Below are 27,308 nucleotides of genomic sequence, written 5' to 3'. Positions count from 1 at the left end.
CATTGAAACTTACCGAATAGTGAAAGGCTTGGATAGAGTGGATGTGGAGAGGATGATTCCACTTGTGGAAGAGTCTAGGACCAGAGGTCATAGCCTCAGAATTAAAGGATGTACCTTTAGAAAGGAGATGAGGAATTTCTTTAGTCAGAGGGTGGTGAATCTGTGGAATTCATTGCCACAGACAGCTATGGAAGCCAAGTCAATGAATATTATTAAGGCAGAGATTGACAGATTCTTGATTAGTTTGGGTGTTAGAGGTTATGGGGAGAATGCAAGTGAATGGGGTCGAGAGGGAGAGATAGATTGGCGATGACTGAATGGCGGAGTACACTTGATGGGCAAAACGGCCGAATTCTGCCTAATGGCCTAATTCTGCTCATAGAACTTATGTACAGTGAAGAGCACACTCTACAGCAGACCATCTGTGCATTTCATTGCCTCCTCTCCAGAAGGCAGCCAACAAGGTCTACTGGGTCGACATGAAATGCTGGAGTAACTCAGCGGGTCAGGGCAGCGTCCCTGGAGAGCATAGATTGATGACGTTTTGGGTCAGGACTTTTTCAGACTGATTTCCCGGGGTGGGGAAGAAAGCTAGATGAACAGGACAAAACATGGCAGATCATAGGTGAATGCAGGCAGAGGGGAGAGGATTGAAAGGCTAGAGATGAACACATATGGTGTGAGACAAAAGGATTAGAGATGTGAACTGTGGAGCTGGAGGATTGGTGTAAAATATTTAAGAATGTAGGTGGAGGTAAGGTCAGCCATGACTCGGTGGAGGCATGGGAGGGAAAGAAAGGGGGTGTTTTGGGGAGAATGGGGGAGGGGGGGGGATGTTTTGTTGTGGTTTCTACAAGACATTGGTGAGGCTACATTTGGAGTATTGTGTGCAGTTTTGGTCACCCTATTAAAGGAAATATGTTGTTCAGCTGGAAAGGGTGAATGCCCATAGCAGGACAATCAAGAACCAGTGGACAGAGGTTTAAGGTGAGGGGAGATGATTTAATAGGAATCTGAGGGGAAATCTTTTTTTAATACACAAAGGGCAGTACGTATATGGAAAGAGGTAGTTGAGTCAGATACCATCACAATGTTGAAATGTATTTTGGACAAGTACGAGGATAGGATAGCTTTAGTGGGATATGGGCCAAACGTAGGAAGGTGGGTCTAGTGTAGATGGGGCATGTTGGTCGACGTGGGTAAGTTGGGCCAAAGGCCCTGTTGGTTAAAGTTGGAAAAATTGAGAATTGGAGGAAACCGAAGATTCCGCAGAAAACCCACGCAGTCACGGGGAGAACGTACAAACTTTGTACAAACAAGCACCCGTAGTCAGGATCGAACCTGGGACCCTAAGGCAACTCTACTGCTCTGCAACCGTCTTGGGTCTTGACCTGAAACGTCACCCAGCCTTGTTTTCCAAAGATGCTGCTTGACCCGTTGAGTTACTCCAGCACTTTGGAGAGTTCAATGTTCATAAGGACGGTTGGTATGTTGGAAGGATTGTCAAGGGCGTTTGCCTGCTGAGGGGGAGGTGTCGGGTACATCTCCGCCTGTGCTGTAATCTTCACATGACAAACTCAGAGAGATGACCTACAATCATTCTTGGGTCGTGTAGGCCAATCGACAGCATGGGAGCTGAGGCAGGAATCTGCGTGGTCCCCACCTGGGCAGAATAACTCAGAGTAAGGCAGCTGTAAACAGCTATTGCAGCAAGGGCTGAAGATATGTAAGAGGCTGCATAATACAAACAAAAGAACCTGCAAAAATAAAATATTTGGCAGATAAACTCAATGAGGATTGAAATCAGAAAGTTTAAGGCAAAGTGATCTTCACAATGGAGGGAAGACATTGTTCCTGGTGCTCCCTTGTTCAGTGTGACGGTCTGTCCCGGGAGAAGACAGTTCCATCCTTCATCCCAAAGTAAACTCTCTCTACCATGTTGATGAATAGACCTGTCTCCACCACTCCTGCAGGGATAGAGAGTGTTTAGTACCAGTCCACACAAGACACACCGTCACTCCCGTGAAAGCACTAAGTCATACAGTGTGGAAACAGGCGCCTCACCCCAACTTGCCCACGCCGACCTTCATTAGTCCCATATACTCACCATCCTTTGTGCAAAAACGTTACCCCTCAGGTTCCGATTAAATCTTTCCCGCCCTCACCTTAAACCCATGTCCTCTGGTTCTTGATTCCCCAACTCTAGGTAAAACATAGAAAATAGGTGCAGGAGTAGGCCATTCGGTCCTTCGAGCCTGCACCGCCATTCAATATGATCATGGCTGATCATCCAACTCAGTATCCTGAACCTTCCTTCTCTCCATACCCCCTGATCCCTTTAGCAACAAGGGCCACATCTAACTCCCTCTTAAACATAGCCAATGAACTGGCCTCAACTACATTCTGTGGCAGAGAATTCCAGAGATTCACCACTCTCTGTGTGAAAATTGTTTTTCTCATCTCGGTCCTAAAAGACTTCCGCCTTATCCTTAAACTGTGATCCCTTGTTCTGGACTTCCCCAACATCGGGAACAATCTTCCTGCATCTAGCCTGTGTATCTATCCGGACTAAACACCTCATCATCTTACACACCTCTATAAGATCATCCCTCATCGTCCTGTGCTCCAAGGAATAGAGTCTTAGCCTGCTCAACCTCTCCCTATAAGCTCAGACCCACGGGTCCTGGCAACATCCTCGTAAAATGGCAACATCTTTGTAAAAATGCTCATAAAAGGTCAGCATTCAAAGTAGTTTGACTGCAATATCAAAAAAAAGAAAACAAATTTGCATTCAAATAAAACCACTTTAAAGGTGATCAAAAGTGGTCAATTCCAATTCCCAATTTTGTTTAGAAATCAGAAAGGTGACCGGTGAATTTCATTGGCTCATTGGGGAAAAAAAAGTAAGCAGTACTAAGGATAACCAACCGGTAATATTAATGTCCGCTGAGCTTCACAGCTGTGTATGTCTGGCTTCTTAAAAGTTGTCTCCACTCCTTCTCCTGCCCCCCCCCCCCCCCCCCCCCTTTTAAAGGACTTACGTGACCCTTCCCGTACACTGTGCTTTCACCGTCTTAATTACAGCGCCAACCTTCCTGTTCATCGCGGTGTGTGTCTGTATCACATTAGCTTTGCACCGTGTGAACGTCACTCAGACAGCCCCCCCCCCACCGCTTGCCCTGTCCCCCACCTGCATAATGGGCTGGTGAAGGAAGCGATGTGTGTGTGTGTTCCACTCTGACAGTCGCCGTTCCAGTCACCGGTTATTCAGGCTGAAAAATCACCGGAGGGAAAGGCCCTTTAGTCTCCCAAATTCCCATTATTAGAAGCCTTAAGCAATGAGAATTGCTGCAATAACCAAAATTATGGACACAGATACAGTAACCTAAAACCAGCTTTCTACAGTTCAGCTGTTATCAGGCAACTGGACCATCCAATCACCAACCAGGGAGCAGTCCTGATCCACCATCTAGCACATTGGAGAATCTCAGACTATCTTTAATGGGACTTTACCTTGCACTAAAAATGTTATTCCCTTCATCCTGTATTTGTACACTGTGGAGGGCTTGTTTGTAATCACGTATAGCCTCTTCGCTGACTATCCAGCACGCCTCAAAATACTTTTCACTATACTTCGCTACATGTGACAAGAACCAACAACCGAGAGGATTGGGTTAACTCATGATGGTCGTTTGAAGGGAATGGGCCTGTCCTCATTGGAGTTTAGAAGGATGAGGAGAGCCCTCATTGAAACTTACCGAATAGTGAAAAGCCTGGATAGAATGAATCTGGAGAGAATCTTTCCACTAGTGGGAGAGTCTAGGAACAAAGGCCATAGCCTCAGAATAAAAGGACGCACTTTTAGAAAGGAGTTGAGCAGGAAATTTCTTTAGTCAGAGGGCGGTGAATCCGTGGAATTCATTACCACAGACAGCTGTGGAGGCCAAGTCATTGGAAATTGACAGATTTTTGATTAGTATGGGTGTCAGGAGTTATGGGGAGAAGGCAGGAGAATGGGGTTGAGAGGGAAAGATAGGTCAGCCATGATTGGATGGTGGAGTAGACTTGATGGGCCAAATGGCCTAATTCTGCTAGAACATGAAGTTATCAACTAATCATTCTTACCTGGGATCATTGTAATGCCCACATTGACATCTTTCCAATTGGAAATATTAGAGAACTTCCAGTCCAAGATCAAGTTCCCGTTATCCGTCACCACTGGTCCCTGGAATAAACCAGCATCAGAGGGGGCAGATTATCATTTGACAAAGCACACAGAGCCGGGTCTCAGGCAAGAGGTGCGCATAAACTCTTCCGGAGGCATAGACATGTTGTGTGACTGTCCCACAACCACTGGCCTCACTCTCACCTGACAATGCACAAGGTTTTGTTTAGTTTAGTTTCGAGATACAGCGCGGAAACAGCCCCTTTCGGCCCACCGAGTCCGCACTGACCAGCGATCCCCGCACATTAACACTTTCCGACACACACTGGGCAGAATTTTACATTTATGCCAAGCCAATTAACCTACAAATCTGCACGTCTTTGGAGTGTGGGAGGATACCGAAGATCTCGGAGAAAACCCACGCGGGTCACAGGGAGAACGTACAAACTCCGTACAAACACCCGTAGTTGGGATCGAACCCGGGTCTCCGGTGCTGCATTCGCTGTAAGGCAGCAACTCTACCGCTGCGCCACCGTGACCGGCCAAGGTTTACCGTGACCGAACAAGGTTGTCGGTTCAAATTTCAACGTACCTGCTCCATTTCACAATCTATGCCGACTCATTGCTGAAGCAATGTACCATCACAGGCGTAAACATGTTGAATAGGAGGCTCGTTTTCCATCTCAAATGGGACAATAGACCCTCAATGAGTCTCCCCTCCACCATCCATCCAGTGACCTGTCCAATATTGGTCCCTCACTCAACATCTCATGGTGGAGGTGCAATGGTACAATGGTGTTTTTACTGTCACACATGCACAGTGAAATTCTTTACTTACGAACAGCAGAGTATTGCCATACCGAAGCAAATTCTCGATTAGCAAGTAATGCAGTCTGAATTAGAAGTCTGAAGAAGGGTCTCGACCCGAAACGTCACCCATTCCTTCTATCCAGAGATGCCGCTTGTCCCGCTGAGTTGCTCCAGCATTTTGTGTCTATGTATAGAAATAGTCTACTGATCCCACATGCAAGAGATGCCATGTCTGGCACCATTTTCAAAGTCCAGTCTGCATTCTAGTTATTATTATTGGCGGTGTCCATTCCAGGCGAGCCCCAGGCTGCTGTGGGCCTCCATCTATCGCCATCCTTGGACGTCTGGATCAACCTGCGAACCGACGTCCCTCTGCTCCACCTTTGTTCTCCGGGGTTGCTCCCCCCTCCCCCGCAGCCAAACTCGAGGGTGCCGTAGGCCAAGTGCCCGTTCCCTATCCACCCCTACCGGCCTTGCTTCTCATGTTTGTCGTCATCCCCGGCTCCATCCTCCCGGTCTCGGCCTTTGGGGACAGTTTCTTCCCAGCTGAACTATTCCATCAACAACTAGATAGCGGTCCTGACCAAACATCTATCTCATTGGAGCACTTTGGACTATCTTTAATGGGACTTTAATGTTATTCCTGCATCTGTACACTGTGGACAGCTTGATTGTAATCACATAGTCTTTTCGCTGACTGGATAACACACAACAAATAAAGCTTTTCACTGTACCTCACTGTGACAATGATAAACCAAACTAAACAAGACCACTTGTATAGGAAAGAACTGCAGATGCTGGTTTAAATTGAAGATAGACACAAAATTCTGGAGTAACTCAGTTGGACAGGCAGCATCTCTGGAGATGAAGGAATAAACAAGACCACGTGCAGGCTGATGTACAGTTTAAACTAGTATGGCCAGCATAGACACGGTGGGCTGAAGGGCCTGTTCCTGCCTGGTACCGTTCTAAGGTGGACACAAGATGCTGGAGTAACTCAGCGGGTGATGCAGCATCTCTGGAGAGAAGGAATGGGCGATGTTTCGGGTCGAGACCCTTCTTCAGAACGTTCTGTGTTCCAATCGACTCTATGCCCGGAGGCAAGGTGGAGGGGTTAAGTCGTGTACTCACAGCTTTGCTGACTGCCATTCGCAGCGCGGCATTTCCTCCGTACTTAGCAACGATGGCCCTGGTCACTGGAACACAAGCCATCGGAATGACTTCAATTGGAACACCTTTCTTCCATTTCTCACCCAGGCTTTTGGAATCCTTCCTTAAAAAAAAAAGGAATTGAAAGAACAGACAGGTCAGCCGGCACTGAATCGGACCGTGGTTTGGCAACATCTGCTGGCATTTGCCACAAGGATCAAACACAAGTTGCTACAAGTTGAGGTAGACACTCAGAGCCTATTTCCCAGGATGGAACTATTTGATATTTCCATTTTGGGGGAAATAGATTAACAGTGTGCGGGGGACACAAAATGCTGGAGTAACTCAGCGGGTGAGGCAGCATCTCTGGAGAAAAGGAATGGGCGACGTCTCGGGTCGAGACCCTTCTTCAGATCCGACCCATTCCTTTTCTCGAGATGCTGCCTCATCCGCTGAGTTTCTCCAGCACTTTGTGTCTACCTTCGATTTAAACCAGCATCTGCAGTTCTTTCTTACACAAAGGTGTGAGGTGCAGAGCTTTAATTTAAAGTGAGAGGGCACCTTTTTATTTGTTTTTGTGTGCGTTTATTGATTTATCCATTTATCCACCTATTCATCTATCTATCCATCTTACTATCTGCCTACCTGTTTATCTATCTCTACATCTGAAACGTCACCCATTCCTTCTTTCCAGAGATGCTGCCTGTCCCGCTGCGTTACTCCAGCTTTTTGTGTAAATCAGCAGCTGCAGTTCTCTACATCTACCTACCCATATCTCTATTTGTTTGACTCACACGTAACACAGACAGTGGTGAGTGCCTGGAACGAGCTGCTGTGACTGAAGGATGAAGCAGAGACAATAGAGATTTTTAGATAGGCACATGGTGGTTTAGATAGGCACATTCCACCGGGTGGCGCTGCAGTGGCTCGTCCTTTTCCTTCTGTTGTTTTTTAGTATGTGTCAAATGTATGTTTTAATGTTCTTTAGCTTGTTTTATATGGGGGGTGGGGGGATGGGGAGAAACACTTTTAAATCTCTTACCTTGACGGAGATGCGATTTATTTTCCGTACCGTATCTCCGTCCGCACTGAGGCCTAACATCGTGGAGTCGGCGGTCCCCGTCGGGGATCGACCTTGGGAGCTCCAACCGCGGAAGCCTGCGAACCTTAACATCGAGGAGCTCGCGGTCCCTGGTTAGGGACCGACTTTGGAAACTCCAAGCCGCAGGAGCTTCGTCCGCCCCGACGCGGAAGTTTGACTCCCCCGACCACAGGGGGAATCGAGAGGGAAGAAGATTAGACTTTATTCCCTTCCATCATAGTGAGGAATGTGGGGAATCCGCTGTGGTGGATGTTTATGTTTCTATGTTTCTATGTCTTATGTTAAGTTTTATGTAGTTGTGTATCTTGTTGCTTTTTTTAACAACAACGACGAGTCTGCCTACAGGGATGAAGTCCAAAAACTGACTCTGGTGTACCAAAAACAACCTGGTACTCAACCCATCAAAGACAAAAGAACCGGTCGTTGACTTCAGGTGGAAGAGGAGAGAGGAACCTGCTCCCTTATACATCAAAGGAGACATGGATGGGAAAGGAATGGAGGGTTATGGTCTGAGCGCAGGTATATGGGACTAGGGGAGATTATGTGTTCGGCACGGACTAAAAGGGTCGAGATGGCCTGTTTCCGTGCTGTAATTGTTATATGGTTATATGGTTATGGTGGAGAGAGTTACTGGCTTTAAGTTCCTGGGAATAAACATCTCCCAGGACCTCAAATGGCAAATGAGCACCGTCACTCTCGTGAAGAAGTCACATCAGCGGCTGTATTTCCTGAGGTCTCTGCGGAGAGCAAACGTCTCACAGCCGCTGCTGTTGTCCTTCTACCGATGCGCCGTGGAAAGTATCCTCTCCTATGGAATCCTGGTGTGGTTTGCTAGCTGTACTGTGGCTGAGAGGAGGGCGCTGCAGGGAATTATAAAAACTGCGCAGAGCATTACAAACGCCCAACTGCCCTCCTTGGATGACATATATAGGGCCCGATGCTTGCGCCGGGCCACAAATATCAAGCACTACACATCCCACCCTGCCAACCACCTTTTTACTCTGCTACCCTCTGGGAGGCGATTCAGGACTGAAGGCTCGCACCGGTAGACTAAAAAATAGTTTCTACCCATGTGCGATAAAAGAGCTAAATTCCAACAGATAACACTGGGGAAGCAAAATGTAATTCCAAGAAATGCCGCCAAATTCTTTTAAAATACCTATTTATTATTTTATTAATAAGTGTACATATGTGTTAATGGTTGTCGTGTTTGTATTTTTTTTAACCGGAGGAGATGTAATGGAATTACGTTGCACAGTATTGTGCAATGACAATAAACGTATTCATTCATTTTTTTAGTATGCCTGTATGGAAATCGAGTTTCACTGTACCTTAATTGGTACATGTGACAATAAACAGACCTTGAAACTTTTGGATATGCAGGGAATGGGAGGATATGGATTATACACAGGCAGATTAGGGTTGGTCTTGGCATCATATTCGGCACAGACATGGGCCGAAGGGCCTGTTTCCGTGCTATACTGTTCTATGTTCTATGATTTGCAGCAGTTTGTTGGAGTCAATGAAAGGAGGCCAGTCTTGATCATCGAATCCCAGAATTGTACTAACGGGCCCATTCAGCCACCTCATCCATGCTGGCCATGATGCCTATTGATGTTCGTTCTATTGTACTGTTCTATTTTACCAGTGGGCATAGAGTACAGGCCAGTACAGAACAGACAGGCCCGTCTGCCCACATCTTTTCCGAACAAGATGCCAGGATCAACTAACATCCTCTGCCTGCACATGGTCTATATCTCACAAATCCCTGCATATCAATGTGCTCATCTAAAAACCTCTTGATCTTTTCTGCTTCCACCACTACCTCCAGGCAGCGCATTCTAGGCACAGCACCCTTGGTGTAAAAAATAAACTTGCCCCGTACAACTCGTTTAACTTTTGCCCCTCTCATCTTAAAGCTGTCCCCTTTAGTATTCCATCCTGAGAAAAAAGTTCTGACTGTCTACCCTCTCATAATTTTATATACTTCCATCAGGTCTCCCTGAGAAAACAGTCTGTCCTATAAGTATGTCCCAGTAACTAATACCCTATCATCTCATCCAAATATCGTTCGAGTGTACGTCCTTTGCACACTTTCCAATGCATCCACATCCTTCCTGTAATGTGGCGACCAGATTTTAAGATATAAAATTGCATTATGTCTGCCATAGCTTTAAGGTTAGAGGCACAAAGTTAAAGGGAGACGCTCAGGGCAATTTGCTTTTATTACCCAGAGGGTGGTGGACGTCTAAGTTTCTGCCAGGAATGGTTGTGGAATCAGATACATCAGTGGCATTTAAGGAATGTTTGGACACATGGATATGCAGTGAATGGACAGGTATGAATCACATGCAGACAGTGGAGATTAATATAACCTGGCATCATGTGTGGCACCGACATTGTTAGACTAGTCTTTAGACTTAAGAGATGCAACGTGGAAACAGGCCCTTTGGCCCATCACATCCGTGCCGACCAGCGTGATCACCCCGTATACTAACACTATCCTACACATTCGGGACTATTTACAATTTTACCGAAGCCAATTAACCTACAAACCTATGCATTTTTGGAGTGTGGGAGGAAACCAGAGAAAACCCATATGTTCACAGGGAGATCATACAAACGGCGTATAGACAGCACCCGTAGTCCAGATCGAACCCGGGTCTCTGGCGCTATAAGACAGCAACTCTACTGCTGTGCCACTGTGCCACCACCTAATGTTCTGTACATGCAGACTTGGCTGCCACCCTGAGTATAACAGTCTGCACTGTTTTGGGGCTCCTAAGAGCAGGTGCATTACCTCTACCCGGGCTGCTGAGCTGTAGGTGAATGCTCGCTCCAGCCCAGAGTGAACCCAGTATGGCTTCCTTCAGCAAGAACTTCGCACAACACTGACTCCCATTCAGGTGAATGCCACAAGCCACATTAGGAAGATGGATGTGGAAATGCATTTCAGAGTGAGATTCAGTTTAGTTTAGAGATACAGCGCGGAAACAGGCGCTTTGGCCCACCGAGTCCGCACCGACCAGCGATCCCCACACGCTGACACTATCCAACACACACTAGGCACAATTTTACATTTATATCAAGCCAATTAACCTACAAACCTGCACATCTTTGGAGTGTGGGAGGAAACTGATGATCTCAGAGAAAACCCACGCTGGTCACGGGGAGAACGTACAAACTCCGTACAGACAGCACACGTCGTCAGGATCAAACCCGGGTCTCTGTCGCTGTGAGGCAGCAACTCTACCGCTGCACCATCGTGCTGCCCTGGGATGCTGTGGGAGTTCTTCAGCTGAACCCGGCAAGTACTTCAAACCTCTGAACGACGCAGCACTTTTTCCTTAAGGAGTGACCAGCATTATCTGGGAGAGGCCTTACCTATAGTCAGCAATGACAATAAACGTCTTTGCACAGGCGGCAATAATCTTCTCTTGAGTCAAGCAGCCTCTGTTGGAAAAGCAGACACTAATTTTACACCCAAACCCTTCAGGATACTGAGTGCGTTATCAGCAGAAAGCTCTTGGAGTGATGGATGAGCAAGGCCATTTAATTTCGAGGTTAAACACAAAATGCTGGAGTAACTCAGCGGGTCAGACAGCATCGCTGGAGAAAAGGAATAGGTGAGGTTTCGGTTCGGGACCCTTCTTCAGACTGAAAGATAGTCATCTGTTCTGCTATTCGATCACTTCTGATCTATTTATCCCTCGCAACCCCATTTTCATGTCTTCTCCCGTAACCTTTTACCACCTTACTAATCAAGATTTCATCAATCTCTACTTTAAAAATACCCAATGTCTTGGCCTGTGGCAATGACTTCCAGATTCATCACCCTCTGGCTAAAGAAATCCCTACTCACCTCCTTTCTAAAGGTACGTCCCCTTATTCTGAGGGTATCACCTCTGGTCGTGGACTCTCCCATTACTGGAAGCATCCTCTCCACATCCACTCTATCAAAGCCTTTCAATGAGATTCCCCCCATCCTTCTAAATGCCAGCGAGTACTGGATCATTTATGAATGATGTTCACCACTAATGTCTTGTTTTTGCCTTTCATGTCTTTTTCCTTCTTATGTAATTTATGTATAATTCATATGTAATTTGTGCATAATTTATGTATAATGCACACATATGTCATGCATAATTTACATCTTGTGTCTTGTCTGAGTCTATGTGCATATGATACGGCTGCAAGCAAGATTTTCACTGTACCTGCACCACTTGTGAACATGATAAAAAATGTTGCTTTGATGACCTGAACCAATATAATTGTTGCTGCCTGATCTGCTGAATATTCCATCTTTGGATTTCAGTTTACCCGTATCTGCAGTCATAAGTGATAGGAGCAGAATTAGGCCATTCAGCACATCGTCTACTCTGCCATTCAATCATGGTTGATCTATCACTCCCTTGACACCTGTACCAATCAAAAATCTATCTATCTCTGCCTTAAAAATATTCAATGGCTTGGCCATTAAATATACGTTCTCTCTGTGACCTGCGTGGGTTTTCTCCGAGATCTTCGATTTCCTCCCACACTCCAAAGACGTACAGGTTTGTAGGTTACTTGGCTTGGTGGATGTGGAAATTGTCCCTAGTGTGTGTTAATATGCGGGGATTGCTGGTCGGCGCGGACCCGGTAGGCCGAAGGGCCTGTTTCTGCGCTGTACCTCCAAACTAAACTAAGCCTCCACAGCCTTCTGTGGCAAAGAATTCCACAGATTCACCACCCTCTGACCAAAGTAATTCCTCCTCGTCTCCTTCCTAAAGGAACGTCCTTTAATTCTGAGGCGCAACTGCGCGGGTCAGGGAACAACACCAGCAAAGGGAGAAGGGTCCCAATCCAAAACGTCAACAATCCATATTCTCCAGAGATGCTGTCAGACTTGCTGAGTTATTCCACATAAATAATACACCAAATATAAATAATCTTCCCAATATTGTCATATAGTCCTGCTGTTACTATTGCTTTAAGTTGCCAGGACTAGAGGGTCTGAGCTATACGGAGAGGTTGAGGAGCCTGGGACTCTATTCCCTGGATGATGAGGGGTGATCTTATAGAGGTGTATAAAATCATGAAAAGAATAGATCGAGTAGATACACAGAGTCTCTTGCCCAGAGTGGGTTAATCGAGGACCAGAAGACATAGGTTTAAGGTGAGGGGAAAAGATTTAATAGGAATCTGAGGAAGAGTGAGTGTATGGAACAAGCTGCCAGAGGAGGTAGTTGATGCAGGGACTATCCCAATGTTTAAGAAGCAGTTAGACAGATACATGGATAGGACAAGTTTGGAGGGATATGGACCAAAATGCAGGCAGGCGGGGCTAGTGTAGCTGGGACATGTTGGCCATTGTGGGCAAGTTGGGCTGAAGGGCCTGTTTCCACGCTGTATCACTCTATGACTCCACTTAACTCTGTAGGGGGCGCTCCTCTGTGTGCAGCCATGTCAGCAGCGCGTCAGTTTTTCCAGCTTTTTTTTATTTTTTATTATGTTTTAAAGTGTGTATTTTGTGTTTCTTTGTGTGTTTTGTGTGGGGGGTGGTGTGGGGGGGTGAGGGGGAAACCGCTTTGGTCGCCTCCTCCACGGAGAGGCGACTTTTTCCAGGTCGCCTCCCCCGTGGCCTAACATCAAGGATCGACGCGGCCTTTCCCGGAGACACGCCCGAGGCTCCAGCGGCGGGCGCAGCGTGGACTCTCGCCGTGGAGCGGGTGAGCCCTCGCTGGAGGGGAGCGCTCCGTTTCGCTGGCCCGGGGCAGCCGGCAGCCTGAAGTCGCAGCCTGAAGTCTGCAGAGCTCCAGCTGGTGCGGCGTCCCTCGTGGGGGACCCGGGGGAAGAAGAAGCCATCACTGCCGGCCCGCGGCCAACTTCTACCGCGGGTGCGGCATGGACTTACCATCACCCCTGGAGGGGAGCTTCGACCGCCGGCCCTGCAGTCTACGGTGCTTCTGGCTGCGGCGGGGACTTTAAATCTCGACCGCCGGCCTGCGGCCTACAACAATCTAAAGCCGCGGTCTCCGGTGAGGAAGAGCCGATCCTGGACTGACTGGACTCTGGTCCTGTACACGGGGGGGAAATGGAGGAGGACTGGCCAAATTTTTGTGCCTTCCACCACAATGATGAATGCTGTGGTGGATGTTTGTGTTACATTTTTATTGTGTGTTCTTTATTATTGTACTGCTGCTGACAACCCAAATTTCCACCAACCCTGGTTGTGTGGCAATAAATTATATCTATCTATCTATCTATCTATCTATCTAACTCAAGTACTTAGTGGTTTGTTAACACCCTTGTGAAAACACAAGAGCTTTTTTCCATAAAGTGGACAACACAAGAAATGGTATTAATGTTGTCAAGTAACACTTAGCTGTGAGTGTAGTTGGATGAGAGAGGAAAAAGAACTTGTTCAGTAAACACACAGCAAGGTCACCCTCTCCATTGTACATTATTGTTTTTTTAGTTTAGTTTAGAGATACAGCGTGGAAACAGGCCCGTCGGCCCATGGTGCTGACCAGCGATCCTTGCACACTAACACTATCCTGCACACACAAGGGACAATTTACAAATTTTTAACTGAAACCAATTAACCTACAAACCTGTACGTCGTTGGAGTGTGGGAAGAAACTGGATCTCCTGGAGAAAACTCACGCAGGTCACGGGGAGAACGTACAACCTCCTTACAGAGAGCCCCCGTAGTCAGGATAGAACCCGGGTGTCTGCAAGGCTACCGCTGCTCCACCGTGTCACGATACTTACATTACTAAACTAGTCATTCTATTTTGGGCTACAGTTTCACAAGTCCTGTTGGTCATATCTTGGGGGGGAAGACAGAATGCAGTGACTAATAGAATTGCTACCTCAGAGCTCCAGTGATCCAGGTTCAATCCTAATCGTGGGTGCCGTTTGTGTGGAGTTTGCACGTTCTCCCAGTGAATTAGGAGAAACACTAGCAAGTGTGCGGATGACACACTTTTCAACATAATTGTATAAGGGGTAAGAGCGTTGTAAAAACAAGCCTGAAGGCTTTGTGTCTCAATGCAAGGAGTATTCGTAATAAGGTGGATGAGTTGAACGTGCAGATAGCTATTAATGATTATGATATAGTTGGGATCACGGAGACATGGCTCCAGGGTGACCAAGGCTGGGAGCTGAACATCCAGGGATATTCAATATTCAGGAGGGATAGAGAGAAAGGAAAAGGAGGTGGGGTAGCGTTGCTGGTCAGAGAGGAGATTAACGCAATGGAAAGGAAGGACATTAGTTTGGAGGATGTGGAATCGGTATGGGTAGAGCTGCGAAACACTAAGGGGCAGAAAACGCTGGTGGGTGTTGTGTACAGGCCACCTAACAGTAGTAGTGAAGTTGGAGATGGTATCAAACAGGAAATTAGAAATGCGTGCGACAAAGGCAAAACAGTTATAATGGGTGACTTCAATCTACATATAGATTGGGTGAATCAAATTGGCAGGGATGCTGAGGAAGAGGATTTCTTGGAATGCATGCGGGATAGTTATCTAAATCAACATGTAGAGGAACCAACGAGAGAGCAGGCTATTTTAGACTGGGTATTGAGTAATGAGGAAGGGTTAGTTAGCAGTCTTGTTGTACGTGCCCCCTTGGGCAAGAGTGACCATAATATGGTTGAGTTCTTCATTAGGATGGAGAGTGACATTGTTAATTCAGAGACAATGGTTCTGAACTTAAAAAAAGGTAACTTTGAGGGTATGAGACGTGAATTGGCCAAGATTGACTGGCAATTAATTCTAAAAGGGTTGACGGTGGATATGCAATAGAAGACATTTAAAGACTGCATGGATGAACTACAAAAATTGTTCATCCCAGTTTGGCAAAAGAATAAATCAGGGAAGGTAGTGCATCCGTGGATAACAAGGGAAATCAGGGATAGTATCAAAGCGAAGGATGATGCGTACAAATTAGCCATAAAAAGCAGAATACCAGAGGACTGGGAGAAATTCAGAGACCAGCAGAGGAGGACAAAGGGCTTAATTAGGAAAGGAAAAATAGATTATGAAAGAAAACTGGCAGGGAACATAAAAATTGACTGCAAAGGTTTTTATAGATATGTGAAAAGAAAGAGATTAGTTAAAACAAATGTAGGTCCCTTGCAGTCAGAAACAGGTGATTTGATCACGGGGAACAAGGATATGGCAGACCAATTGAATAACTACTTTGGTTCCGTCTTCACTAAGGAAGACATAAATAATATGCCGGAAATAGCAGGGGACCGCGGGTCAAAGGAGATGGAGGAATTGAGTGAAATCCAGGTTAGTCGGGAAGTGGTGTTGGGTAAATTGAATGGATTAAAGGCCGATAAATCCCCAGGGCCAGATAGGCTGCATCCCAGAGTACTTAAGGAAGTAGCTCCAGAAATAGTGGATGCATTAGTAATAATCTTTCAAAACTCTTTAGATTCTGGAGTAGTTCCTGAGGATTGGCGGATAGCAAACGTAACCCCACTTTTTAAGAAGGGAGGGAGAGAGAAAACGGGGAATTACAGACCAGTTAGTCTAACATCGGTAGTGGGGAAACTGCTAGAGTCAGTTATTAAAGATGGGATAGCAGCACATTTGGAAAGTGGTGAAATAATTGGACAAAGTCAGCATGGATTTACGAAAGGTAAATCATGTCTGACGAATCTTATAGAATTTTTCGAGGATGTAACTAGTAGCGTGGATAGGGGAGAACCAGTGGATGTGGTGTATCTGGACTTCCATAAGGCTTTCGACAAGGTCCCACATAAGAGATTAGTATACAAACTTAAAGCACACGGCATTGGGGGTTCAGTATTGATGTGGATAGAGAACTGGCTGGCAAACAGGAAGCAAAGAGTAGGAGTAAACTGGTCCTTTTCACAATGGCAGGCAGTGACTAGTGGGGTACCGCAAGGCTCAGTGCTGGGACCCCAGCTATTTACAATATATATTAATGATCTGGATGAGGGAATTGAAGGCAATATCTCCAAGTTTGCGAATGACACTAAGCTGGGGGGCAGTGTTAGCTGTGAGGAGGATGCTAGGAGACTGCAAGGCGACTTGGATAGGCTGGGTGAGTGGGCAAATGTTTGGCAGATGCAGTATAATGTGGATAAATGTGAGGTTATCCATTTTGGTGGCAAAAACAGGAAAGCAGACTATTATCTAAATGGTGGCCGACTAGGAAAAGGGGAGTTGCAGCGAGACCTGGGTGTCATGGTACACCAGTCATTGAAAGTAGGCATGCAGGTGTAGCAGGCAGTGAAGAAAGCGAATGGTATGTTAGCTTTCATAGCAAAAGGATTTGAGTATAGGAGCAGGGAGGTTCTACTGCAGTTGTACAGGGTCTTGGTGAGACCACACCTGGAGTATTGCGTACAGTTTTGGTCTCCAAATCTGAGGAAGGACATTATTGCCATAGAGGGAGTGCAGAGAAGGTTCACCAGACTGATTCCTGGGATGTCAGGACTGTCTTATGAAGAAAGACTGGATAGACTTGGTTTGTACTCTCTAGAATTTAGGAGATTGAGAGGGGATCTTATAGAAACTTACAAAATTCTTAAGGGATTGGACAGGCTAGATGCAGGAAGATTGTTCCCGATGTTGGGGAGGTCCAGGACAAGGGGTCACAGCTTAAGGATAAGGGGGAAATTCTTTAAAACCGAGATGAGAAAAACTTTTTTCACACAGAGAGTGGTGAATCTCTGGAACTCTCTGCCACAGAGGGTAGTTGAGGCCAGTTCATTGGCTATATTTAAGAGGGAGTTAGATGTGGCCCTTGTGGCTAAAGGGATCAGAGGGCATGGAGAGAAGGCAGGTACGGGATACTGAGTTGGATGATCAGCCATGATCATATTGAATGCAGTGCAGGCTCGAAGGGCTGAATGGCCTACTCCTGCACCTAATTTCTATGTTTCTATGTTTCTATGACACAAAGCTGGGTGGCAGTGTGAACTGTGAAGAGGATGTTAGGAGGTTGCAGGGTGACCTGGACAGGTTGAGTGAGTGGGCAGATGTGTGGCAGATGCTGTATAATATAGATCAATGTGAGGTTATCCACTTTGGCGGCAAAAACAAAGGGGCAGATTATTATCTCAATGGGGTTAGGTTAGGTAAGGGGGAGGTGCAGCGAGACCTGGGTGTCCTTGTACACCAGTCACTGAAAGTTGGCGTGCAGGTACAGCAGGCAGTGAAGAAAGCTAATGGAATGTTGGCCTTCATAACAAGAGGATTTCAGTATAGGAGTAAAGTGGTTCTTCTGCAGTTGTATAGGGCTCTGGTAAGACCACATCTGGAGTATTGCGTACAGTTTTGGTCTCCTAATTTGAGGAAGGATATCCTTGTGATTGAGGCAGTGCAACGTAGGTTCACGAGATTGATCCCTGGGATGGCGGGACTGTCATATGAGGAAAGATTGAAAAGACTAGGCTTGTATTCACTGGAGTTTAGAAGGATGAGGGGATATCTTTTAGAAACATATATAATTATAAAAGGACTGGACAAGCTAGATGCATGAAAAATGTTCCCAATGTTGGGCGAGTAAAGAACCAGGGGCCACAGTTAGAATAAAGTGGAGGCCATTTAAGACTGAGGTGAGAAAAAAAATTTTCATCCAGAGAGTTGTGAATTTGTGGAATTCCCTCCCACAGAGAGCAGTGGAGGCTAAATCACTGGATGGATTTAAGAGAGAGTTAGATAGAGCTCTAGGGGCTAGTGGAATCAAGGGATATGGCGAGAAGGCAAGCATGGGTTATTGATTAGGGATGATCAGCCATGATCACAATGATCGAAGGGCCGAATGGCCTCCTCCTGCACCTATTTTCTATGTTTTATGTAACGCCTGGGTTTCTTCCAGGTGCTCTAGTTTCCTCCCCCTTTTAAAAATAAATTGGATAGGCATATGGATGAGAAGGGAATGGAGGGTTATGGTATGAGTGCAGGCAGGTGGGACTAAGGGAAAAAAGTTGTTCGGCACGGACTTGTAGGGCCGAGATGGCCTGTTTCCGTGCTGTAATTGTTATATGGTTATATGGTTACATCTCGAGCATGAGCTGGTTGCTGGGTTACTAATAATAAGAATTAAGAATAAGGGATATGCTATTTCGGACTGAGATGAGGAAACACTTTTTCACCCAGAGTTGTGAATGTGGAATTCTCTGCCACAGAAAGCAGTGGAGGCCAATTCACTGTATGTTTTCAAAAGAGAGTTAGATAGAGGTCTGAACAGAATCAAGGGATATGGGGAGAAAGCAGGAACGGGGTACTGATTTTGGATGATCAGCCATGATTGCCGATGTTCTGGGTAGTTTGATTGGTGTGTTACCCAAATCCGAATGTTAGCTTTGTGCTACACACTTGCAATTTGCACAGAATGTCAATGGATGATCACTGTAAACTAGAAGCTGCTGTTCGTGCAGGGATTAGACGGCTGCTGAGTCAGCATCCAGCAGAACTTTTGTCTGATCAAACCCTCCCTCTAATATCACCCAGATACATATCACTGCGGTAGACACAAAATGCTGGAGTAACACAGCGGGACAGGCACATCTCTGGTGAGAAGCCAACTGGTCAAGACCCTTATTCCAGCATTTTCTGTCTACCTTCGATTTAAACCAGCATTTGCAGTTCTTTCCTACACATATCACTCCAGCCCGCTTTGGTCTTAAGACCACAGCCTTTTAGACTTTAGGGATACAGCATGGCAACAGGCCCTTCGGCCCACCGAGTCCGCGCCGACTTGCGATAACCCCGTACAGAAACCCTCCCGGTTCTGCGGCCTATGCTTCTTAATGATGTTCCAAACAGTTGATTTTGGTAAGCCTAATGTTTGGCTGTTGTCTCTAACAGTTTTATTCTTGTTTCTCAGTCTCATAATGGCTTCTTTGACTTTCATTGGCACAACTTTGGTCCTCATGTTGATAAACAGCAACAAAAGTTTCCAAAGGTGATGGAAAGACTGGAGGAAAGACTAGGTGCTGCATTAAGGAGGCAATGAACACACCAGAACAATTGCAAACACCTGGGAAGCCATGTGTCCTAAACATTATGGTGCCCTGAAATAAGGGGACTATGATTTAACACAGCTGTAATTTCTACATGGTGAAACCAAAATGTATTAAAATGGCCTTTAATAAAATCTGACACTGTGCACTTTAACCACATGTGATTTTTTTCTATTACAAATGTCAAATTGTGGAATACAGAGGCAAATAAATAAATGATGGGTCTTTGTCCCAAACATTATGGAGGGCACTGCAGGAGTAGGCCATTCGGCCCTTCGAGCTATTCAATGTGATCAGGGCTGATCATCCACAATCAGAACCCCGTTCCTACCTTCTCCCCATATCCCTTGATTCCACAAGCCCTATGAGCTCTTTCTAACTCTCTTTTGAAAGCATCCAGTGAATCGGCCTCCACTGCCTACTGAGGCAGATAATTCCACAAATTCACAACTCTCTGTGTGAAAAAGTTTTTCCTTATCTCAGTTCTAAATGGCCTACCCCTTATTCTTAAACTGTGACGCCTGGTTTTGGACTCCTCCAACATGGGGAACATTTATCCTGCATCTAGCCTGTCCAATCCCTTAATAATTTTATATGTTTCTATAAGATCCCCTTTCAACCATCTAAATTCCAGAGAATACAAGTCCAGTCGCTCCATTCTTTCATCACATGACTGTCCCACCATCCTGGGAATTGACATCATGAACTACGCTGCACTCTCTCAATAGCAAGAATGTCCTTCCTCAAATTAGGAGACTAAAACTGCACACAATACCCGAGGTATGGTCTCACCAACTACTCTTGTTATGAAGGCCAACATGCCATTAGCTTTCTTCACTACCTGTCGTACCTGACGTTCTTTTAGGAAGGAGATGAGGAGAAATGTGTTTAGTCAGTGGGTGGTGCATCTGTGGAATTCTTTGCCACAGAAGGCTGTGGAGGCCGTTAAGGCAGAGATAGATAGTTTTGATTAGTACAGGTGATGGGCGTTATGGGGAGAAGGCAGGAGAATGGGGTTAGAAGGGAGAGATAGATCAGCCATGATTGAATCGCGGAGTAGACGTGATGGGCCAAATGGCCTAATTCTACGCCTATCACTTATGACCTTATATACATGCTATTGATGGCCCAATCTTGGCAACGGATGTAGGAATAAAGAATGAGTTTGTGCGTGAGAGAGCAACACTGCCCATGGCCGCTTCCACCAATGCCCAACTACTTGGCTGAACGCACCCTTTGTTTTGATACTCCAGGCCAAGGCCTCACCACCCATCCTCTAGAGCAAGCGACGTAACAAGATCATTTACCTCAGGGTGTCTGTCCAGGTCACTGAGATGTAGATTGTGCTGGAGGATCAGTTGGCGAGCCTGCAGGGGGAATGAGAGGCAGATGTCCATTGAGTTGCAACCACTCAGTTCAGTTCAGTTTATCGTCACGTGTACCGAGGTACAGTGAAAAGCTTTTGTTGCGTGCTATCCAGTCAGCGGAAAGACAATACATGATTAGAATTGAGCCATTTACAGTGTACAGATACATGACAAGGGAAAAACGTTTAGTGCAAGGTAAAGCCAGCAAACTCGGGTCAAGGATAATTCGAGGGTCACCAAAAAGTTAGATAGTGGTTCAGCACTGCTCTCTGGCGAGATAGGATGGTTCAGTTGCCTGATAACAGCTGGGAAGAAACTGTCCCTGAATCTGAAGGTGTGCATTTTCACACTTCTATATCTTTTGCCCGATAGGACAGAAGAGGTTGTGGTCAGGGTGCGACTCATCCTTGATTATGCTGCTGAGCTCGCTGAGGCAGCGTGAGGTGTAAATGGAGTAAATGGAAGGGAGGTTGGTTTGTGTGATGGTCTGAGCTGCGTCTACAATTCGCTGCAATTTCTTGCGGTCTTGGATGGAGCTTCATATGCTTACATTGTAAACACAGCTCCCATTGTTTATACATGGGCACTGGGCAATCACAGGATTTGCAGTCAAAATGCTGGAGATCTGGTGTTTAAAACTTATTTTCGGTCAGTCGTCTAGAAGAAATACTTAAGTATTTGTACTTAGTGAAGGGGGAAAAAAAGCTTAATCTCACCTGGAAGGAGGAAGGTACACACACAACTTTCAGATTCTCATCTTGAACCCGTTTAGCTGCAGAAGACAGAAACACGTGGTTTTAAAAGGGCAAAAAGCAAATCTGGTCATAGCCCAAGTAATCATTTTTATGGAGTAGAAATAAAGAACTGCAGATGCTGGTTAATATACAAAAGGACATAAAGTGCTAGAGTAACTCAGCAGGTCAGGTGAATCTCTGGGTAACGTTTGAGCATCTCTGGAGCGTTTGACAGCACTGGGCCTGTATTAACTGGAGTTTAAAAGAATGAGGGGATCTCAGATTATTGGGAATGCAACTATTGCATTACAGCACCACTATCTGCACTAGATATCTCCAAACAAATACTGATTGCATCTCTGTGAAACCAGCCCCAACTCTCCCACAGTTAGAGAATCATCATCAATGTTACACAGCTTACTCAAGTGGGATTTTGTTTGTTTCTGCTTGCCCAACAATCGGATCAATATTTGCGATCAAGCTTCACGGCCAAGAGGTTTAAATCTGTAAACACAACAGATAAAAACCCAATGCTCCGCGAGGCATGGCCCACTCTGCTGAATTACTGGTCCCAATGATGGCGGTGAGAAGGTAACAGCATTCCCTGGGTCAAGCCAGAAAGTTGGGAATGGCGGTGAAGGACCCCAACGGCCATGGGTGGCCAGGCCACATCCTGCAACGTCGCCAAGACAACAGGCCTTCGTGGTCAGGTTAAAAACTCTACTCCTCTAACATTTTAGTCCCACCATAATTTATGGAGCGAGGAGAGTTGCTCGATGTTGGGGGAATCCAGAACCTGGAGTCACAGTTTAAGAATAAGGGGTAGACCATTTAGAACTGAGATGAGGAAAAACTTTTTCACCCAGAGAGTTGTGAATCTGTGGAATTCTCTGCCACAGAAGGCAGTGGAGGCCGATTCACTGGATGTGTTCAAGGGAGAGTTAGATTTAGCTCTTAGGGCTAACGGAATCAGGGGATATGTGGTGAAGGCAGGAACGGGGTACTGATTGTCTATCGATCATCCATGATCACAGTGAATGAGGGTTTTTGCACGAAGGGCTGAATGGCCTACTCCTGCACCTATTTTCTGTGTTTCTATGTCAGTGTGGTAATGGGAAGGAGAGTCAAAGTGTTTGGCAACCGGGATTTTGCGTAGGCCAAGGCGGATTGAGCAAAGGTGTTCAGCAAGACAATCGACCAGTCTGCGCTTGTTTAAATCGACAGCATGTTGGATTTAAACAAAAGATATCCATATCACGATCCTTGATTTATAGTTCAGCTATTCACCGGACAAATACACCGCGTGTGGTGGTAGGAAATTTGAGGAAGAGGATAGTCGCACACATTAGACCATTGACTTTATTAATTGTACATCATAAACAAAAACCGTACATGCCACCCACCTAATCTCTCCACTGCGTAGACTACTGTCGATCCACTCCCGATACCCAAAGCTTGGTTATTCTAAGGGATAACACAAAATGCTGGGTCACTATTATTCTTGTTAAAATGATATTGCATTTACTATACAATACAATAATACTTTATTAGCCAAGTATGTTTTGCAACATACATGGAATTTCATTTGCCAAGTCAGTCAAACAAATAAAAAGCAACAAAACACACAAAATACATTTAACATAAACATCCACCACAGTGACTCCTCCACATTCCTCACTATGATGGAGGGCGAAAAAAAGTTCAATCTCTTCCCTTCTTTGTTCTCCCACAGTCGGGGGCCTCAAGCCTTCCATTGACGGGACGATCTTGACTCCCGTAGCCGGCGGCGGGCCTCCTTGTCGGGGCGATCAAGCTCACGCAGGGTCGGGGCTGTTAAACCTTCTGCGTCATTGGAGCTTCCGACATCTACGGCCTCTCCCGAGACTGCAGGCTCTCCGTTGTCAAAGTCATTGACAGTGCTTGTACACGACTTTTCCCATCTTAAACAGTGACTATGTATCAAATAAACTACAGGTCTACACGCTAAGCTAAGTCTCCCTTTGTATCTAGTCACAGGTAAGGACACTTATTCAGAACAACAGTCTGTCTGGCACTGCCTTCTTTTGTTGTTTGTTTGTATGTGTACAATCTATGTTTTAGTGTTATTTAGCTTGTTTATGTGGGGGGTGTGGGGAGGTGGGAGTTGGGGGAAACTTTTTCTTAATCTCTTACTTCGACAGAGATGCGATTTTATTCCGTGTCGTAACTCCGTCCGCACTGCGGCCTAACATCGAGGAGTTGGCGGCCTTTGCTGGAGTCCGACTTCGAGAGCTCCACCGCGAGTGCCTGCAGGACAACATCGTGGAGCTCGCGAACCCTTTGACAGGGATTGACCACTGAGCTCTACCGCAGGTGCCTGCGGACTTTAACATCGTGGAGCCCGCAGTCCCTGATCAGAGACCGGCTTCGGGAACTCCAAGCCGCGGGAGTTTCGATCGCCCTGACGTGGGCACTTCAACCGCCAGTGGCGGGAGTCTAGATCGCCCCGACTGAGGATAGTTCGACTGCCCCGACCGCGGGAGAATAAAGAGGAAGAAGTTAGACTTTATTCCCTTCCATCACAGTGAGGAATGTGGGGAATCCGCTGTGGTGGATGTTTATGTTAAGTTTTATGTAGTTGTGTGTCTTGTTGCTTTTTTTTAGCATGGCTGTATGGTAATTCGAATTTCACTGTACCTTAATTGGTACACGTGTCAATAAACTGACCTTGAAATCTTGACCTTGAACATATTTCTCCCAGCTAAATAGTCCCGATCTGAAGCTTTGAGTCTTGAAATAGGGGAGCGGCATTTTAGGATTGTGTCGAGGGAAATCTTATTAACTTATTTGAGGATGGCACAGCGGTACATTTTCTACCTTACAGCATTATCGTTATTTATTTATCTGATACGTTGGAGCTCCGCTCGGGCAGTGGGCCTGAAATTTTGTTGTATGTATTTACAATGACAATAAAGTGTATTATTATTATTATTATTATTATTAAACGTTATTCCCTTTATCATGTACCCGTACACTGCGGACAGCTTGATTGTAATCATGCAAAACTTTTTTCACTGACTGGATAGAACGCAACAAAAAAAAGCTTTTCACCTTGCCTATAATAAACATGACACTAATAAACTAAACACTTCCAAAATACTCCTGCCTTTCCGAATCTGCTCTCCTCTCTCTAAAACTGCCTCACTCCCCCACTCCCATTTCCTGTGGCAACTCTCTGCATGCTGTTCCAGAAGAGGGTCCATTGTACTCGTGTATGGAATGATTTTACTGGAGAGCAGGCGGAACAAACTTTGCACCATATCTCTGTACATGTGACGATTATAAACTAAACTAAACAACCCCTTCCCCATCTACACCATTAACATTCCTCCCCATGAATATAGAAACAAAGAACTGCAGATGCTGGTTACTACACAAAAGGACACAAAGTGCTTGAGTAACTCAAGAATGAAAAGGCAAGAGTCTCATTAATTAATCTCATAAGTCCCAGGTAGAACTATGAAATTCTTACTTGCAGCAGCACAACAGAATATGTAAACATAGTACACTGTGGACCATACAATAAACAAGAAAATGTGTGTATATATATACACATATATGTATATATACACATGTGGGTAGACACAAAATGCTGGAGTAACTCAGCGGGTGAGGCAGCTTGGAGAGAAGGAATGGGCGTCATTCCAGGTCGAGACCCTTCTCCAGACTCACACACGTGTGTGTGTGTGTCAACACATATGTGTGTGTGTGTGTGTGTATGTGTGTGTCTATATATGTATATGTGTATATATTACACACTGAACCTTTTTCTCGTTTATTATATTGTTTATATATATATATATATACACACACATAGATATAGACATATATACAATAAGCTAACAAACAATAGTGCAAAGAGACAAAACTATTGCCCCCAATGTAGTTCAGAGCTATGTGGCTCCGCAGGTCAGGCAGCATTTCTGGAGAACTCCATGGTCTCGTCTCAAAACATCGTCTATCCATGTTCGCCAGAGATGCTGACTGATCTGCTGAGTTATTCCAATACTGTGTGTCCATTTGTGTATTAAACAGCATCTGCATTTCTTTATTTTTTACATTTTGACTGCTCCACTGCAAATTCTCCTCAAAGTATACCAACTTTGCAGAAGTTCTCCTCTCTGAAGGGAGTTCTGTGAGTCCCTCTTTCGTTGCACACAGGCTGAAGAAGAGTCTTGACCTGAAATGTCACCTATCCATGTTCTCCAGAGATGCTGCCTGCTGTGTTGCCCCAGCACGTTGTGCCCTGTTCTGCCCCACAAATGCTCCACTCCACCAATAACCTCCCCCCTCCCCTTCACCATAACCCCACTGAATGAGTGAATCACCCCTTCCATTGCCCTCTCTTTATAAACCTCTTCCCAAATTCATCACTACACACCTCCTCCATCCCACTCCATGCAATGTCCCCCTCCCCTTCTCCTCTCCCCCTTCTCCCCTCCTCTTGTCCGCTCCTCTCCCTCCCTGTAGCCCCCCTCCCAGTTCTCTGGGGCAGCAGCCTGCAGCTCACCTGCACATGGTTATCCACGGCCATGTAGCCAGCCTTCCGCTTCGCCTCCTCCTCCATGCCTGCGCTGAACTTCCTGCTGACTGTCAGCCTGTGCAGCTCCGCGCCTCCCCCCAGCCTCTGCGCCAAGGTTAGTAGCCGGAGCAGCCCCTGCAACATCGCCACTCCTCTCCTTCCCTCCCTCCCTCCTCGCAGGCGTTCACTCTCCCACACTTTACCCTGGGAAATGTAGTCTCTCTCTATTGCACACTACAACTCCCAGCCCGCACCCTCCAAACCAGTATCTTTGCTCCAAATACCAAGTGGAGCTCAAAGTTAAATGCCTGCAGTAGACATTGCATTCGCAACATGTGTAGAAAGGAACTGCATATGCTGGTTTAAACCGAAGATAGACACAAAAACCTGGAGTAACTCAGCGGGACAGGCTACATCTCGCCTGCCTGCTCCGTTGAGTTACTCCAGCTTTTTGTGTCTATCTTGCATTTGAAACACGTTGCATTGGAAGACTGGTATTCACTCTGGGAATGTAATGCACTATTTGCCACACTACCGTATCTTTGCGCCCACTACAACCCCCAGCCTGCACTCTACAAACAATACAGCACAAACAAAACCAAGTGGATATCAAGTATTTGCTTTGCTGCATTTGCAGCTTGTTGATCGTGTTACACTGTAGAGGTGATAATTACTCTGGGAATGGTAGTCTTCTCTCCGGCACACCACAACTTCCAGCCTGCAACGCCCGAATATGTGCTTCAGTGTTTGTGCTTTAAAAAAAATTCTATTTCATTTTTAATATGTTTTATTATTTATCATTATTTTTTTATGATACTGCCTGTAAGGGAAATTCATTTCGTTGTCTCTAACTGAGACAATGACAATAAAATTGAATGCAATACAATACAATGTCAACGCAAACAATGACAAGTTAAATTCCTGCATTAATTGCTGTTTTGCAGCATTTGCAACATGTTGCACTAGAAGAGTGATAATTACTCTGGGAAATGTTGTCCATTCTCAGGCACACTGCAACTCCCAGCCTGCACCATCCAAAAAATACCAAGTGGATCTCAAGTTAAATGCCTGCCGTAACCAAAGATACTAGAGGGCCATAACTCGCTTTGCAGTAATTTGCAAAGTTTTCCACTGTAAGGGCGATAGTTACTCTGGGAAATGTAGTCCTCCCTCAGGCACACTGCAACTCCCAACTTGCTTCGTCCAAACAATACTGCACAAACAATACCAAGTGGATATCATGTTAAATTCCTGCAGTAGACTCTGCTTTGCTGCATTTGCAACGTGTTGCGCTGGAAAGGTGATATTTACTCTGGGAAATGTAGTCCTCTGTCCGGCACATTGCAACTCCCAGCCTGCACCATCCAAACAATATTGCACAAGTAATACCAAATGGATATCGTTAAATTGGATTCCATTTATATT

The 27,308-nt window shown here is 45.7% G+C and overlaps 1 protein-coding gene across 1 annotated transcript; it reads right to left on the bottom strand.

Moving 5' to 3' along the window:
- Positions 1 to 1,035: 1,035 nt before the first annotated feature.
- Positions 1,036 to 26,040, bottom strand: rpia (ribose 5-phosphate isomerase A). The gene is made up of 8 exons (XM_033040387.1): positions 25,872 to 26,040; positions 22,726 to 22,786; positions 21,305 to 21,360; positions 20,488 to 20,588; positions 10,611 to 10,697; positions 6,107 to 6,248; positions 4,126 to 4,225; positions 1,036 to 1,967 (listed from the first exon to the last, which is right to left on the bottom strand). Exons 1-8 carry the CDS (start codon positions 26,025 to 26,027, stop codon positions 1,870 to 1,872), a joined length of 801 nt encoding a protein of 266 aa, XP_032896278.1. The 5' UTR covers positions 26,028 to 26,040; the 3' UTR covers positions 1,036 to 1,869.
- Between the last annotated feature and the right edge of the window lie 1,268 nt (positions 26,041 to 27,308).

The sequence above is a fragment of the Amblyraja radiata genome, chromosome 1 (assembly GCF_010909765.2).
Source record: "Amblyraja radiata isolate CabotCenter1 chromosome 1, sAmbRad1.1.pri, whole genome shotgun sequence".
NCBI lineage: Eukaryota > Metazoa > Chordata > Chondrichthyes > Rajiformes > Rajidae > Amblyraja > Amblyraja radiata.
Note: the sequence above shows the minus strand (reverse complement) of the source record. Positions and strands in the feature narration are given on the sequence as shown.

Excerpts from the sequence above, each read along its gene's own strand:
- rpia (XM_033040387.1), bottom strand. The coding sequence starts at position 26,027 with ATGTTGCAGGGGCTGCTCCGGCTACTAACCTTGGCGCAGAGGCTGGGG. Across the intron at positions 6,249-10,610 it reads ATTGTCATTGCTGACTATAG|GAAGGATTCCAAAAGCCTGG; the intron begins GTAAGGCCTCTC and ends TTTTTTTTTAAG. Across the intron at positions 1,968-4,125 it reads GGGCATTACAATGATCCCAG|GAGTGGTGGAGACAGGTCTA; the intron begins GTAAGAATGATT and ends CTATCCCTGCAG.